Source organism: Scyliorhinus torazame, chromosome 9 (genome assembly GCF_047496885.1).
Source record: "Scyliorhinus torazame isolate Kashiwa2021f chromosome 9, sScyTor2.1, whole genome shotgun sequence".
NCBI classification, from domain to species: Eukaryota; Metazoa; Chordata; class Chondrichthyes; order Carcharhiniformes; family Scyliorhinidae; genus Scyliorhinus; species Scyliorhinus torazame.
The window spans coordinates 5,634,762-5,649,430 of NC_092715.1; the positions used below are offsets into that span (position 1 = coordinate 5,634,762).

A 14,669-nucleotide genomic window follows, 5' to 3' on the forward strand; every position below is an offset into this window, starting at 1 on the left:
GGCAGTCTTAAGTTGACTGGAATGCTAGCAGCACTGTTTGGAGCTGCTCTTGTATATAAGTTATTGCGAATAAATACTGGTGTGGTGACGGAACCCCTGCCTCCTGTGGATTATTACAGCGCCCTGGCCCCGAAACACGCCCTGACCCTGACCCCGATGCACCCCTGACCCCCAGACAGCCTCTGATCCCAACCCTGACCCCGATATATCCCCTGACCCCCGACCCTCACACAACCCAACCCCGATACATCCGACCCTGAAGGGCAATGGTTGGGGGGGGTATATGGGGGACAGTGAGGGGGGTACAGAGGGGCAGGGGGTAGACAGGGGAGTGGGGGTGCAGTGAGGGGGATGGGGGGTGTCGGATTAACCGCTGGGGTTTATGACCACATCTCATTGTCCACTTTCCAATTTTGGGAGTCAAAACTCACCCTGAGATTGGGTCAGGCACAGGGAGGGAGAGAGAGATGAAGAGAAAGAGAACGAGAAAGGAGGGAGAGAGGGAGGTAGACAGAGAGAGTGATAAAGGGAGAAAGAAAGGGAGGGAGAGGGTGGTAGAGAGGAATAGAGATAGATAAAGGGAGAGAGGGAGAAATAGAGAGAAAAAGGAAGACAGAGTGAGCAGAGGGGAGAGAGGGAAGGAGGGACAGGGAGAGGGAAAGTATGGTTTTATGTTGGGATGTGCTGAGTTTAGTGTTTGGGCGGATGTCCCTCATTAACGTATGTGCACTGTTGTGTTTTCAGAGTGAAGAACCACTTCCTGCCGCCTATCCCTGTGCCCAGGATTAAAGGCTTTGACATCAAAGTAATGAGCAAGGCTGGAGCTGAGGGACACTAGGTTGCTGGGTTTAGCTGCAAGGTCAGGGGTCAGAGACGCAACCTCCTGGCATCAGCGAATGACTAGGGAAAGAGTAGGACCAGTCAAGGACAGGGATGGGAAGTAGTGTGTAGAGTCTGAAGAGATAGGCGAGATACTAAATGAATATTTTTCGTCAGTATTCACTCAGGAAAAAGATAATGTTGTGGAGGAGAATGCTGAGCTCCAGGTAAATAGATTAGATGGCATTGAGGTAAGTAGGGAAGAGGTGTTGGCAATTCTGGACAGGCTGAAAATAGATAAGTCCCCGGGACCTGATGGGATTTATCCTAGGATTCTCTGGGAGGCCAGGGAAGAGATTGCTGGACCATTGGCTTTGATTTTTATGTCATCATTGGATACAGGAATAGTGCCAGAGGACTGGAGGATAGCAAATGTGGTCCCTTTGTTCAAAAAGGGGAGCAGAGACAACCCCGGCAACTATAGACCGGTGAGCCTCACGTCTGTAGTGGGTAAAGTCTTGGAGGGGATTATAAGAGACAAGATTTATAATCATCTAGATAGGAATAATATGATCAGGGATAGTCAGCATGGCTTTGTGAAGGGTAGGTCATGCCTCACAAACCTTATCGAGTTCTTTGAGAAGGTGACTGAACAGGTAGACGAGGGTAGAGCAGTTGATGTGGTGTATATGGATTTCAGCAAAGCGTTTGATAAGGTTCCCCACGGTAGGCTATTGCAGAAAATACGGAGGCTGGGGATTGAGGGTGATTTAGAGATGTGGATCAGAAATTGGCTAGCTGAAAGAAGACAGAGGGTGGTGGTTGATGGGAAATGTTCAGAATGGAGTACAGTCACAAGTGGAGTACCACAAGGATCTGTTCTGGGGCCGTTGCTGTTTGTCATTTTTATCAATGACCTAGAGGAAGGCGCAGAAGGGTGGGTGAGTAAATTTGCAGACGATACTAAAATCGGTGGTGTTGTCGATAGTGTGGAAGGAAGTAGCAGGTTACAGAGGGATATAGATAAGCTGCAGTGCTGGGCTGAGAGGTGGCAAATGGAGTTTAATGTAGAGAAGTGTGAGGTGATTCACTTTGGAAGGAAAAACAGGAATGTGGAATATTTGGCTAATGGAAAAGTTCTTGAAAGTGTGGATGAGCAGAGGGATCTAGGTGTCCATGTACATAGATCCCTGAAAGTTGCCACCCAGGTTGATAGGGTGGTGAAGAAGGCCTATGGAGTGTTAGCCTTTATTGGTAGAGGGATTGAGTTCCGGAGTCAGGAGGTCATGTTGCAGCTGTACAGAACTCTGGTACGGCCGCATTTGGAGTATTGCGTACAGTTCTGGTCACCACATTATAGGAAGGACGTGGAGGCTTTGGAACGGGTGCAGAGGAGATTTACCAGGATGTTGCCTGGTATGGAGGGAAAATCTTATGAGGAAAGGCTGATGGACTTGAGGTTGTTTTCGTTAGAGAGAAGAAGGTTAAGAGGAGACTTAATAGAGGCATACAAAATGATCAGAGGGTTAGATAGGGTGGACAGTGAGAGCCTTCTCCCGCGGATGGAAATGGCTAGCACGAGGGGACATAGCCTTAAACTGAGGGGTAATAGATATAGGACAGAGGTCAGGGGTAGGTTCTTTACGCAAAGAGTAGTGAAGCCATGGAATGCCCTACCTGCTACAGTAGTGAACTCGCCAGCATTGAGGGCATTTAAAAGTTTATTGGATAAACATATGGATGATAATGGTATAGTGTAGGTTAGATGGCTTTTGTTTCGGTGCAACATCGTGGGCCGAAGGGCCTGTACTGCGCTGTATTGTTCTATGTTCTATGTTCTATCAGGAGGCACTATCTGTCACCGGGTCAGAGGGGAAGCCATTGGTACGGCACATCTGAATGGCCAGGTGTCAAACTCCAGCCCGGGGCCTGCTTCCAGACTCCGACCCGAGGCCTATTATTAAACTCTGACCTGGGGCCAGGTCTTAAACTCTGACCTGGGGCTTGCTGAAAAACTCTGACCTGGGGCTTGCTGAAAAACTCTGACCTGGGGCCTGCTATTAAACTCTGACCTGGGGCCTGCTATTAAACTCTGATCTGTGGCCTGCTGCCAAACTCTGACCTGGGGCCTGCTGCCAAACTCTGACCTGGGGCCTGCTATTAAACTCTGACCTGGGGCCTACTGCCAAACTCTGACCTGGGGCCTGCTGCCAAACTCTGACCTGGGGCCTGCTATTAAACTCTGACCTGGGGCCTGCTATTAAACTCTGATCTGTGGCCTGCTGCCAAACTCTGACCTGGGGCCTGCTGCCAAACTCTGACCTGGGGCCTGCTATTAAACTCTGACCTGGGGCCTACTGCCAAACTCTGACCTGGGGCCTGCTGCCAAACTCTGACCTGGGGCCTGCTATTAAACTCTGACCTGGGGCCTGCTTCCAAACTCTGACCCGGGCCTGCTGCCAAACTCTGACCTGGGGCCTGGTGCCAAACTCTGACCTGGGGCCTGCGTCCAAATTCTGACCTGGGGCCTGCTGCCAAACTCTGACCTGGGGCCTGCTGCCAAACTCTGACCTGGGGCCTGCTGCCAGACTCTGACCTGGGGCCTGCTTCCAAATTCTGACCTGGGGCCTGCTGCCAAACTCTGACCTGGGGCCTGACGCCAAACTCTGACCCGGGGCCTGCTGCCAAACTCTGACCTGGGGCCTGATATTAAACTCTGACCTGGTCCAGGTATTAAACTTTGACCTTGGGCCAGATATCAAACTCTGACCTGGGGCCTGCTGCCAAACTCTGACCTGCGGCCTGCTGCCAAACTCTGACCTGGGGCCTGCTATTAAACTCTGACCTGGGGCCTGCTGCCAAACTCTGACCTGGGGCCTGCTGCCAAACTCTGACCTGGGGCCTGCCATTAAACTCTGACCTGGGACCTGCTGCCAAACTCTGACCTGGGGCCTGCTGCCAAACTCTGACCTGGGGCCTGCTGCCAAACTCTGACCTGGGGCCTGCTGCCAAACTCTGACCTGGGGCCTGCTGCCAAACTCTGACCTGGGGCCTGCCGCCAAACTCTGACCCGGGGCCTGCTATTAAACTCTGACATGGGGCCTGCTATTAAACTCTGACATGGGGCCTGCTATTAAACTCTGACTTGGGGCCAGGTATTAAACTCTGACCTGGGCCAGGTATCAAACTCTGACCTGGGGCCAGGTATCAAACTCTGACCTGGGGCCTGCTGCCAAACTCTGACCTGGGGCCTGCTGCCAAACTCTGACCTGGGGCCTGCTACCAAACTCTGACCTGGGGCCTGCTATTAAACTCTGACCTGGGGCCTGCTATTAAACTCTTACCTGGGGCCTGCTGCCAAACTCTGACCTGGGGCCTGCTGCCAAACTCTGACCTCAGGCCTGCTATTAAACACTGACCCGGGGCCTGCTGCCAAACTCTGACCCAGGGACTGCTATTAAACTCTAACCAGGGGCCTGCTGCCAAACTCTGACCCGAGTCCTGCTGCCAAACTCTGATCTGGGGCCTGCTTCCAAACTCTGACCTGGGGCCTGCTGCCAAACTCTGACCTGGGGCCTGCTATTAAATTCTGACCTGGGGCCTGCTATTAAACTCTGACCTGGGACCTGCTGCCAAACTCTGACCTGGGGCCTGCTGCCAAACTCTGACCTCAGGCCTGCTATTAAACACTGACCCGGGGCCTGCTGCTAAACTCTGACCCAGGGACTGCTATTAAACTCTGACCAGGGGCCTGCTATTAAACTCTGACCAGGGGCCTGCTGCCAAACTCTGACCCGGGTCCTGCTGCCAAACTCTGATCTGGGGCCTGCTGCCAAACTCTGACCTCAGGCCTGCTATTAAACTCTGACCTGGGGCCTGCTGCTAAACTCTGACCCGGGTCCTGCTGCCAAACTCTGACCTCAGGCCTGCTATTAAACTCTGACCAGGGGCCTGCTGCCAAAATCTGACCCGGGTCCTGCTGCCAAACTCTGATCTGGGGCCTGCTTCCAAACTCTGACCTGGGGCCTGCTGCCAAAATCTGACCCGGGTCCTGCTGCCAAACTCTGATCTGGGGCCTGCTTCCAAACTCTGACCTGGGGCCTGCTGCCAAACTCTGACCTCAGGCCTGCTATTAAACTCTGACCTGGGGCCTGCTTCCAAACTCTGATCTGGGGCCTGCTTCCAAACTCTGACCTGGGGCCTGCTATTAAACTCTGACTTGGGGCCAGGTATTAACCTCTGACCTGGGCCAGGTATCAAACTCTGACCTGGGGCCAGGTATCAAACTCTGACCTGGGGCCTGCTGCCAAACTCTGACCTGGGGCCTGCTGCCAAACTCTGACCTGGGGCCTGCTGCCAAACTCTGACCTGGGGCCTGCTACCAAACTCTGACCTGGGGCCTGCTATTAAACTCTGACCTGGGGCCTGCTATTAAACTCTTACCTGGGGCCTGCTGCCAAACTCTGACCTGGGGCCTGCTGCCAAACTCTGACCTCAGGCCTGCTATTAAACACTGACCCGGGGCCTGCTGCCAAACTCTGACCCAGGGACTGCTATTAAACTCTGACCAGGGGCCTGCTGCCAAACTCTGACCTGGGTCCTGCGGCCAAACTCTGATCTGGGGCCTGCTTCCAAACTCTGACCTGGGGCCTGCTGCCAAACTCTGACCTGGGGCCTGCTGCCAAACTCTGACCTCAGGCCTGCTATTAAACTCTGACCTGGGGCCTGCTGCTAAACTCTGACCCGGGTCCTGCTGCCAAACTCTGACCTCAGGCCTGCTATTAAACTCTGACCAGGGGCCTGCTGCCAAAATCTGACCCGGGTCCTGCTGCCAAACTCTGATCTGGGGCCTGCTTCCAAACTCTGACCTGGGGCCTGCTGCCAAAATCTGACCCGGGTCCTGCTGCCAAACTCTGATCTGGGGCCTGCTTCCAAACTCTGACCTGGGGCCTGCTGCCAAACTCTGACCTCAGGCCTGCTATTAAACTCTGACCTGGGGCCTGCTTCCAAACTCTGATCTGGGGCCTGCTTCCAAACTCTGACCTGGGGCCTGCTATTAAACTCTGACTTGGGGCCAGGTATTAACCTCTGACCTGGGCCAGGTATCAAACTCTGACCTGGGGCCAGGTATCAAACTCTGACCTGGGGCCTGCTGCCAAACTCTGACCTGGGGCCTGCTGCCAAACTCTGACCTGGGGCCTGCTGCCAAACTCTGACCTGGGGCCTGCTGCCAAACTCTGACCTGGGGCCTGCTACCAAACTCTGACCTGGGGCCTGCTATTAAACTCTGACCTGGTGCCTGCTATTAAACTCTTACCTGGGGCCTGCTGCCAAACTCTGACCTGGGGCCTGCTGCCAAACTCTGACCTCAGGCCTGCTATTAAACACTGACCCGGGGCCTGCTGCCAAACTCTGACCCAGGGACTGCTATTAAACTCTGACCAGGGGCCTGCTGCCAAACTCTGACCCGGGTCCTGCTGCCAAACTCTGATCTGGGGCCTGCTTCCAAACTCTGACCTGGGGCCTGCTGCCAAACTCTGACCTGGGGCCTGCTATTAAACTCTGACCTGGGGCCTGCTATTAAACTCTGACCTGGGACCTGCTGCCAAACTCTGACCTGGGGCCTGCTGCCAAACTCTGACCTCAGGCCTGCTATTAAACACTGACCCGGGGCCTGCTGCTAAACTCTGACCCAGGGACTGCTATTAAACTCTGACCAGGGGCCTGCTATTAAACTCTGACCAGGGGCCTGCTGCCAAACTCTGACCCGGGTCCTGCTGCCAAACTCTGATCTGGGGCCTGCTGCCAAACTCTGACCTCAGGCCTGCTATTAAACTCTGACCTGGGGCCTGCTGCTAAACTCTGACCCGGGTCCTGCTGCCAAACTCTGACCTCAGGCCTGCTATTAAACTCTGACCAGGGGCCTGCTGCCAAAATCTGACCCGGGTCCTGCTGCCAAACTCTGATCTGGGGCCTGCTTCCAAACTCTGACCTGGGGCCTGAATCCAAACTCTGATCTGGGGCCTGCTTCCAAACTCTGACCTGGGGCCTGCTATTAAACTCTGACTTGGGGCCAGGTATTAAACTCTGACCTGGGCCAGGTATCAAACTCTGACCTGGGGCCAGGTATCAAACTCTGACCTGGGGCCTGCTATTAAACTCTGACCTGGGGCCTGCTGCCAAACTCTGACCCGGGGCCTGCCGCCAAACTCTGACCTGGGGCCTGCTGCCAAACTCTGTCCTGGGGCCTGCCATTAAACTCTGACCTGGGGCCTGCTGCCAAACTCTGACCTGGGGCCTGCTGCCAAACTCTGACCTGGGGCCTGCTGCCAAACTCTGTCCTGGGGCCTGCCATTAAACTCTGACCTGGGGCCTGCTGCCAAACTCTGACCTGGGGCCTGCTGCCAAACTCTGACCTGGAGCCTGCTGCCAAACTCTGACCTGGGGCCTGCCGCCAAACTCTGACCCGGGGCCTGCTATTAAACTCTGACTTGGGGCCAGGTATTAAACTCTGACCTGGGGCCTGCTGCCAAACTCTGAACTGGGGCCAGGTATCAAACTCTGACATGGGGCCTGCTGCCAAACTCTGACCAGAGGCCTGCTGCCAAACTCTGACATGGGGCCTGCTGCCAAACTCTGACCAGAGTCCTGCTGCCAAACTCTGACCTGGGGCCTGCTGCCAAACTCTGACCTGGGGCCTGCTACCAAACTCTGACCTGGGGCCTGCTACTAAACTCTGACCTGGAGCCTGCTATTAAACTCTTACCTGGGGCCTGCTGCCAAACTCTGACCTGGGGCCTGCTGTTAAACTCTGACCTCAGGTCTGCTATTAAACTCTGACCCGGGGCCTGCTGCCAAACTCTGACCCAGGGCCTGCTATTAAACTCTGACCAGGGGCCTGCTATTAAACTCTGACCAGGGACCTGCTGCCAAACTCTGACCCGGGTCCTGCTGCCAAACTCTGATCTGTGGCCTGCTTCCAAACTCTGACCTGGCGCCTGCTGCCAAACTCTGACCTCAGGCCTGCTATTAAACTCTGACCTGGGGCCTGCTATTAAACTCTGACCTGGGGCCTGCTATTAAACTCTGACCTGGGGCCTGCTGCCAAACTCTGACCCGGGTCCTGCTGCCAAACTCTGACCTCAGGCCTGCTATTAAACTCTGACCTCGGGCCTGCTATTAAACTCTGACCTGGGGCCTGCTTCCAAACTCTGACCTGGGGCCTGGTGCCAAACTCTGACCTGGGGCCTGCTATTAAACTCTGATCTGGGGCCTGCTGCCAAACTCTGACCTGGGGCCTGCCATTGAATCTAACTGAAGACCTTGTCGTATGAGGAATGTTTGAGGACTCTGGGTCTGTACTCGTTGGAGTGTAGAAGGATGAGGGGGGGATCTAATTGAAACTTACAGGATACTGCGAGGCCTGGATAGAGTGGACGTGGAGAGGATGTTCCACTTGTAGGAAAAACTATAAGCAGAGGACACAATCTCAGACTAAAGGGACGATCCTTTAAAACAGAGATGAGGAGGAATTTCTTCAGCCAGAGGGTGGTGAATCTGTGGAACTCTTTGCCGCAGAAGGCTGTGGAGGCCAAATCACTGAGTGTTTTTAACACAGAGATAGATAGGTTCCTGATTAATAAGGGGGTCAGGGGTTATGGGGAGAAGGCAGGAGAATGGGGATGAGAAAATATCAGCCATGATTGAATGGCGGAGCAGACTCGATGGGCCGAGCGGCCTAATTCTGCTCCTATGTCCTGTGGTCCTATGCATGTCGTCCTACGGGCACCTGTGGATAACTGGCCGCTGTACCCTAACCCAAGTTGGTACCACTCAATGAACATCCAGCTGGTCTGTGACCATGAGCTGCGCATCGTGCGCCTCTGCGCCCGATACCCGGGCATTGGGCACAACACCTTCATCCTGGCACACTCAGTGATTGGTGTTCGAGCCACCTGCATCGTGACGGCCTGCTGCATCCTCCACAACATCGCGCAGCAGAGGGGCGATGTGCTGGAGGAGGAGGAGGAGGCGGAAGGGCCGGCCTCGTCCGACAAGGAGGATGTGGGTGAGGAGGATGTAGCACCATCGATCACACACGAAGCGAGACGCAGAGAACTTCAATCGAGGCTTTATTGAGCAGACTTGTTCAGACTCGTTCCCCAGCAGCTCAGTCACAGAATGCAGCTGCGGGGAGTAAAACGGGTTCTTATACCCCGCCTATCTGGGTGGAGCCCAGTAAGCGGCAGATCCAATCGGGACCCAGCATCTGTCCTCCAATAGCTCCTCGGCATTCATGGTGTACCGTATTACCCCTAATACATACCACCACATCCTCCCCTTGTTAAACAGGAACCCGGCGGGGTGGTGGGTGGGTGGGTGGTCGGGGTTTACAGGGTCGGTGCCTTAACCATTGAACTATATACAACAATGCCGCATTTACTGGGCCACTGAATTATTCACATTTTACCCGATTAGCAGCGTTAACTATTTACAACAATGCCGCTTTACTGGGCCACTGAATTATATACATCTTAAGTCGATTCGATGAGTCGAGATGGTGCTCTGGTCGCCCTCTCCGATCGTCTCAGCCCAGGTGGTGGTGGTGGTGCTGGCTCGGGTCTGGTCGACTCTGGGAGCATCGCGCTGTCCCCCTCTGTTTCCTTACTCCTGGACGGGCCTGGGAGGAGAACCGATTCCCCCAGGAATGGGGTGGCTGTGGGGTGCACCGGCGGGAGTGAGGCGGAGGTGATTGGTGTTGGGGGGGGGTGTGGGGAGCTCCGGCGGGCGCTAGTTCCCGCAGAGAGACCGTGTCCTGTCGGCCGTCTGGATACGCCACGTAGGCGTATTGCGGGTTTGCGTGGAGTAGATGTACCTTCTCCACCAGCGGGTCTGATTTGTGCGCCCACACATGTTTCCGGAGCAGGATGGGTCCCGGGGCTGCCAGCCAGGTCGGAAGTGACGTTCCAGAAGCGGACTTCCTAGGGAAGACTATCCTTGGATAGTCAGAGGCTTTTCCCCAGGGTAGAGGGGTCAATTACTAGGGGGCATAGGTTTAAGGTCGATTTCGGCGTGACAACAGCTGGTGAGTCAGTTTCAGCGGGAGCAGTGCGGAAGTGGTTGCTGGGAGGTAAGTCTGTCCTTTAAAAGCACTTGTCTTTGCAGGGGCAGGCCAGTCAATTTCGGCGGGAGAATCAGCTGGTGAGTCAGTTTCAGCGGGAGCATTGCGGAAGGAGGTTGCTGGGAGGTAAGTCAACCTTTAAAAGCACTTCTCTTTGCAGGGGCAGGCCAGTCGATTTCGGCGGCGTGAGAGCAGCTGGTGAGTCAGTTTCAGCGGGAGCATTGCGGAAGGAGGTTGCTGGGAGGTAAGTCAACCTTTAAAAGCACTTGTCTTTGCAGGGGCAGGCCAGTCGATTTCGGCGGGAGTGGAGCTGGCTGGTTAGTCAATTTCAGCAGGAGCTGAGAATTTTTCTTTTTTTAAATTAGTTTTTTAGGCGGGAACAGGAAGTCGACCCGGGTCTTCTTATGGGAAGACCCTCACCAATAAATTCTGGTGGAGAGGAATCCCGAGACACTACACGTGTAGTGTCTCCCACCCGCCCTCCTCTAACCTAATAATAAAACCCATTGGTCTGAGGTAAGTACCATATTTTATTATATTATTATTATTTTTTATAAAAATTTAATTTAGTTGTTAGCCAGATCTTGGTAGAAAGTAAGAGGAATGGCAGGGAAGGGAGTGCAATGTTCCTCCTGCAGGATGTTTGAGGTGAGGGATGCAGTTAGTGTCCCTGCTGATTTTACCTGCAGGAAGTGCTGCCATCTTCAGCTCCTCCAAGACCGAGTTAGGGAACTGGAGCTGGAGTTGGAAGAACTTCGGATCATTCGGGAGGCAGAAGGGGTCATAGATAGCAGCTTCAGGGAATTAGTTACACCAAAGATTGGAGATAGGTGGGTAACTGTAAGAGGGACTGGGAAAAAGCAGTCAGTGCAGGGATCCCCTGCGGTCGTTCCCCTGAGAAACAAGTATGCCGCTTTGGATACTTGTGGGGGGGACGACTTACCAGGGGTAAGCCATGGGGTACAGGCCTCTGGCACGGAGTCTGTCCCTGTTGCTCAGAAGGGAAGGGGGGAGAGGAGCAGAGCATTAGTAATTGGGGACTCTATAGTCAGGGGCACAGATAGGAGATTTTGTGGGAGCGTGAGAGACTCACGTTTGGTATGTTGCCTCCCAGGTGCAAGGGTACGTGATGTCTCGGATCGTGTTTTCCGGGTCCTTAGGGGGGAGGGGGAGCAGCCCCAAGTCGTGGTCCACATTGGCACTAACGACATAGGTAGGAAAGGGGACAAGGATGTCAGGCAGGCTTTCAGGGAGCTAGGATGGAAGCTCAGAACTAGAACAAACAGAGTTGTTATCTCTGGGTTGTTGCCCGTGCCACGTGATAGTGAGATGAGGAATAGGGAGAGAGAGCATTTAAACACGTGGCTACAGGGATGGTGCAGGCGGGAGGGTTTCAGATTTCTGGATAACTGGGGCTCTTTCTGGGGAAGGTGGGACCTCTACAGACAGGATGGTCTACATCTGAACCTGAGGGGCACAAATATCCTGGGGGGGATATTTGTTAGTGCTCTTTGGGGGGGTTTAAACTAATGCAGCAGGGGCATGGGAACCTGGATTGTAGTTTTAGGGTAAGGGAGAATGAGAGTATCGAGGTCAGGAGCACAGATTTGACGTCGCAGGAGGGGGCCAGTGTTCAGGTAGGTGGTTTGAAGTGTGTCTACTTCAATGCCAGGAGTATACGAAACAAGGTAGGGGAACTGGCAGCATGGGTTGGTACCTGGGACTTCGATGTTGTGGCCATTTCGGAGACATGGATAGAGCAGGGACAGGAATGGATGTTGCAGGTTCCGGGGTTCAGGTGTTTTAGTAAGCTCAGAGAAGGAGGCAAAAAAGGGGGAGGTGTGGCGCTGCTAGTCAAGAGCAGTATTACGGTGGCGGAGAGGATGCTAGATGGGGACTCTTCTTCCGAGGTAGTATGGGCTGAAGTTAGAAACAGGAAAGGAGAGGTCACCCTGTTGGGAGTTTTTTATAGGCCTCCTAATAGTTCTAGGGATGTAGAGGAAAGGATGGCGAAGATGATTCTGGATATGAGCGAAAGTAACAGGGTAGTTATTAGGGAGACTTTAACTTTCCAAATATTGACTGGAAAAGATATAGTTCGAGTACAATAGATGGGTCGTTTTTTGTACAGTGTGTGCAGGAGGGTTTCCTGAAACAATATGTTGACAGGCCAACAAGAGGCGAGGCCACGTTGGATTTGGTTTTGGGTAATGAACCAGGCCAGGTGTTGGATTTGGAGGTAGGAGAGCACTTTGGGGACAGTGACCACAATTCGGTGACGTTTACGTTAATGATGGAAAGGGATAAGTATACACCGCAGGGCAAGAGTTATAGCTGGGGGAAGGGCAATTATGATGTCACTAGCTTTCGGAGCGCTGCTCCTTCCTCGGGTGAATGAGGAGGTATGTTCCAGAAACATATATATATATATATATATATATAGACAGATTCAAAGATGCCAGACAATGCTAGGAATGCGAGCATTAGCAGGTGATTAAATCTTTACAGGTCCAGAGATGGGGTAACCCCAGGTTAAAGAGGTGTGAATTACATCAAGCAAGGACAGTTGGTAGGATTTCGCAGGCCAGATGGTGGGGGATGAATGGAATGTGACATGAATCCCAGGTCCCGGTTGAGGCCGCACTCATGTGTGCGGAACTTGGCTATAAGCTTCTGCTCGGCGATTCTGCGTTGTTGCGATTCCTGAAGGCCGCCTTGGACAATCGCCAGGCAGGAATGTTCCCTTCCAGTCGGGGAACACTTCAGCAGTCAAGGGCATTCAGCCTCTGATCTCCGGGTAAGCGTTCTCCAAGGCGGCCTTCAGGACGCGCGACAATCCTATATGACCCACACTGCTCAGGGTCCTTCTCCCGTTTAAGAATAAGTGAAATCGAGGCCTGCGACATTGTTGGGGGGGAGGATTCCCTTCTCTGTTTAGCACAGGGCTAAATCGCTGGCTTTGAAAGCAGACCAAGGCAGGCCAGCAGCACGGTTCGATTCCCGTACCAGCCTCCCCGAACAGGTGCCAGAATGTGGCGACTAGGGGCTTTTCACAGTAACTTCATTTGAAGCCTACTTGTGACAATAAGCGATTTTCATTTCCTTTTTCATTTCTAGCCTCGTTAAACATCCTCACCAGCAGTGGGCTCAATGTCTCTGAGAACTTGTTATAAAATTCCACCGGGTAGCCGTCCGGCCCCGGAGCCTTGCCCGACTGCATACCCTGCAGCCCCTTGATAACTTCCTCCATCTCAATTGGTACTCCCAGCCCCTCCACCAGGTCCCCCTCCACCCTCGGAAACTCCAATCGATCCAAAAATTGCCTCATCCTCTCCACTCCAGCCGGGAGTTCCGAATATAGTCTGCTGTAAAATTCTTTAAAAACTTTGTCCAACCCCTCCTGGGTCCAAGACCATGTCCCCATCCCTATTCTTCACTCTAACAATCTCCCTGGCCACCTCTCCCTTCCTAAGCTGCTGCGCCAACATCCTACCCGCCTATCCCGGTACTCATAAACGCCCCCTTTATCTTCCCCAACCGTTCCACTGCTTTCCCCATGGTCAACAACTCAAACTCCGCCTGCAGCTTCCGCCGCTCCCTCAGGAGCCCCGCGTCAGGGGCCTCCGCGTATCTCCTGTCCACCCGGAGTATCTCCTCCACTAATTTCTCCCTCTTCACCGTTCTCCCTTTTCCCTATGGGACCGGATCATTCTTGTGAACCTCCTCTGGCCCCTCTCTAAGGCCAGCACATCCTTCCTTAGATACGGGGCCCAAAACTGCTCACAATACTCCTTTGTCTAACTTCCCTGTTACCTCCTCAAAGAACTCTAACAGATTTGTCAGACACGACCTCCCCTTGACGAAGCCGTGCTGACTCAGTCCTATTTTACCAAGCACTTCCAAGTACTCCGCAATCTCATCTTTAATAACAGACTCTAAAATCTTACCAATGACCGAAGTCAGGCTAACCGGCCGAGAATTTCCTGTCTGCTCCCTCCCTCCCTTCTTAAACAGCGGTGTTACATTAGCTACCTTCCAGTCCTCTGGGACCCTTCCTGCCTCCAGTGATTCCTGAAAGATCATCACCAATGCCTCCACAATTTCCTCAGCTATCTCTTTTAGAACCCTGGGGTGTAGTCCATTCGGTCCAGGTGACTTATCCACCTCCAGACCTTTCAGTTTCCCCAGAACCTTCTCCTTAGTAATGGTCACTGCACTCACCTCTGCCCCCTGGTTCTCCTGGAGCTCTGGCATCCCACTGATGTCTTCCACCGTGAGGACTGATGCAAAGTAACTATTCAGTCACTCTGCCATTTCTTTGTTTCCTATTATTACTTCTCCAGCCATGTTTTCCAGTGGTCCAATGTCTATTTATTCCTCTCCCTTACCTTTTGTATGTTGAAAAATCTCTTCCTGTCTTCCTTTATATTGCTAGCGAGCTCGCACTCATATTTCATCTTCATTCGGGACATTGAAGCGACTCTTGAACAGGCACATGGACAGCAGTAAATTGAAGGGGTGGAGTTTAGGTTGATCTTAGATTAGGATAAATGGTCGGCACAACATCGAGGGCCGAAGGGCCTGCACTGTGCTGTACTGTTCTCTGTTTTCCATTCTATATGGGTGCCCACCTCCCCATCCCGGCACTTCCGCCCCCAGCCACCCAGCTGCCACCCACTGACGACCCACGCAGGGCAACACCCACAGTAGCCCCTATGGGGGCCGAGGG

General features: G+C 53.4%; 1 protein-coding gene across 1 annotated transcript in view; it reads left to right on the forward strand.

Annotated features, from left to right (window-relative positions):
* LOC140429052 (prolactin receptor-like) overlaps positions 1–14,669 on the forward strand; it is a 239,687-nt gene that overhangs the window by 204,558 nt on the left and 20,460 nt on the right. Inside the window, 1 exon segment of the mRNA XM_072515584.1 lies at positions 745–805. Within this exon segment, the coding sequence (XP_072371685.1) occupies positions 745–805 (61 nt within the window).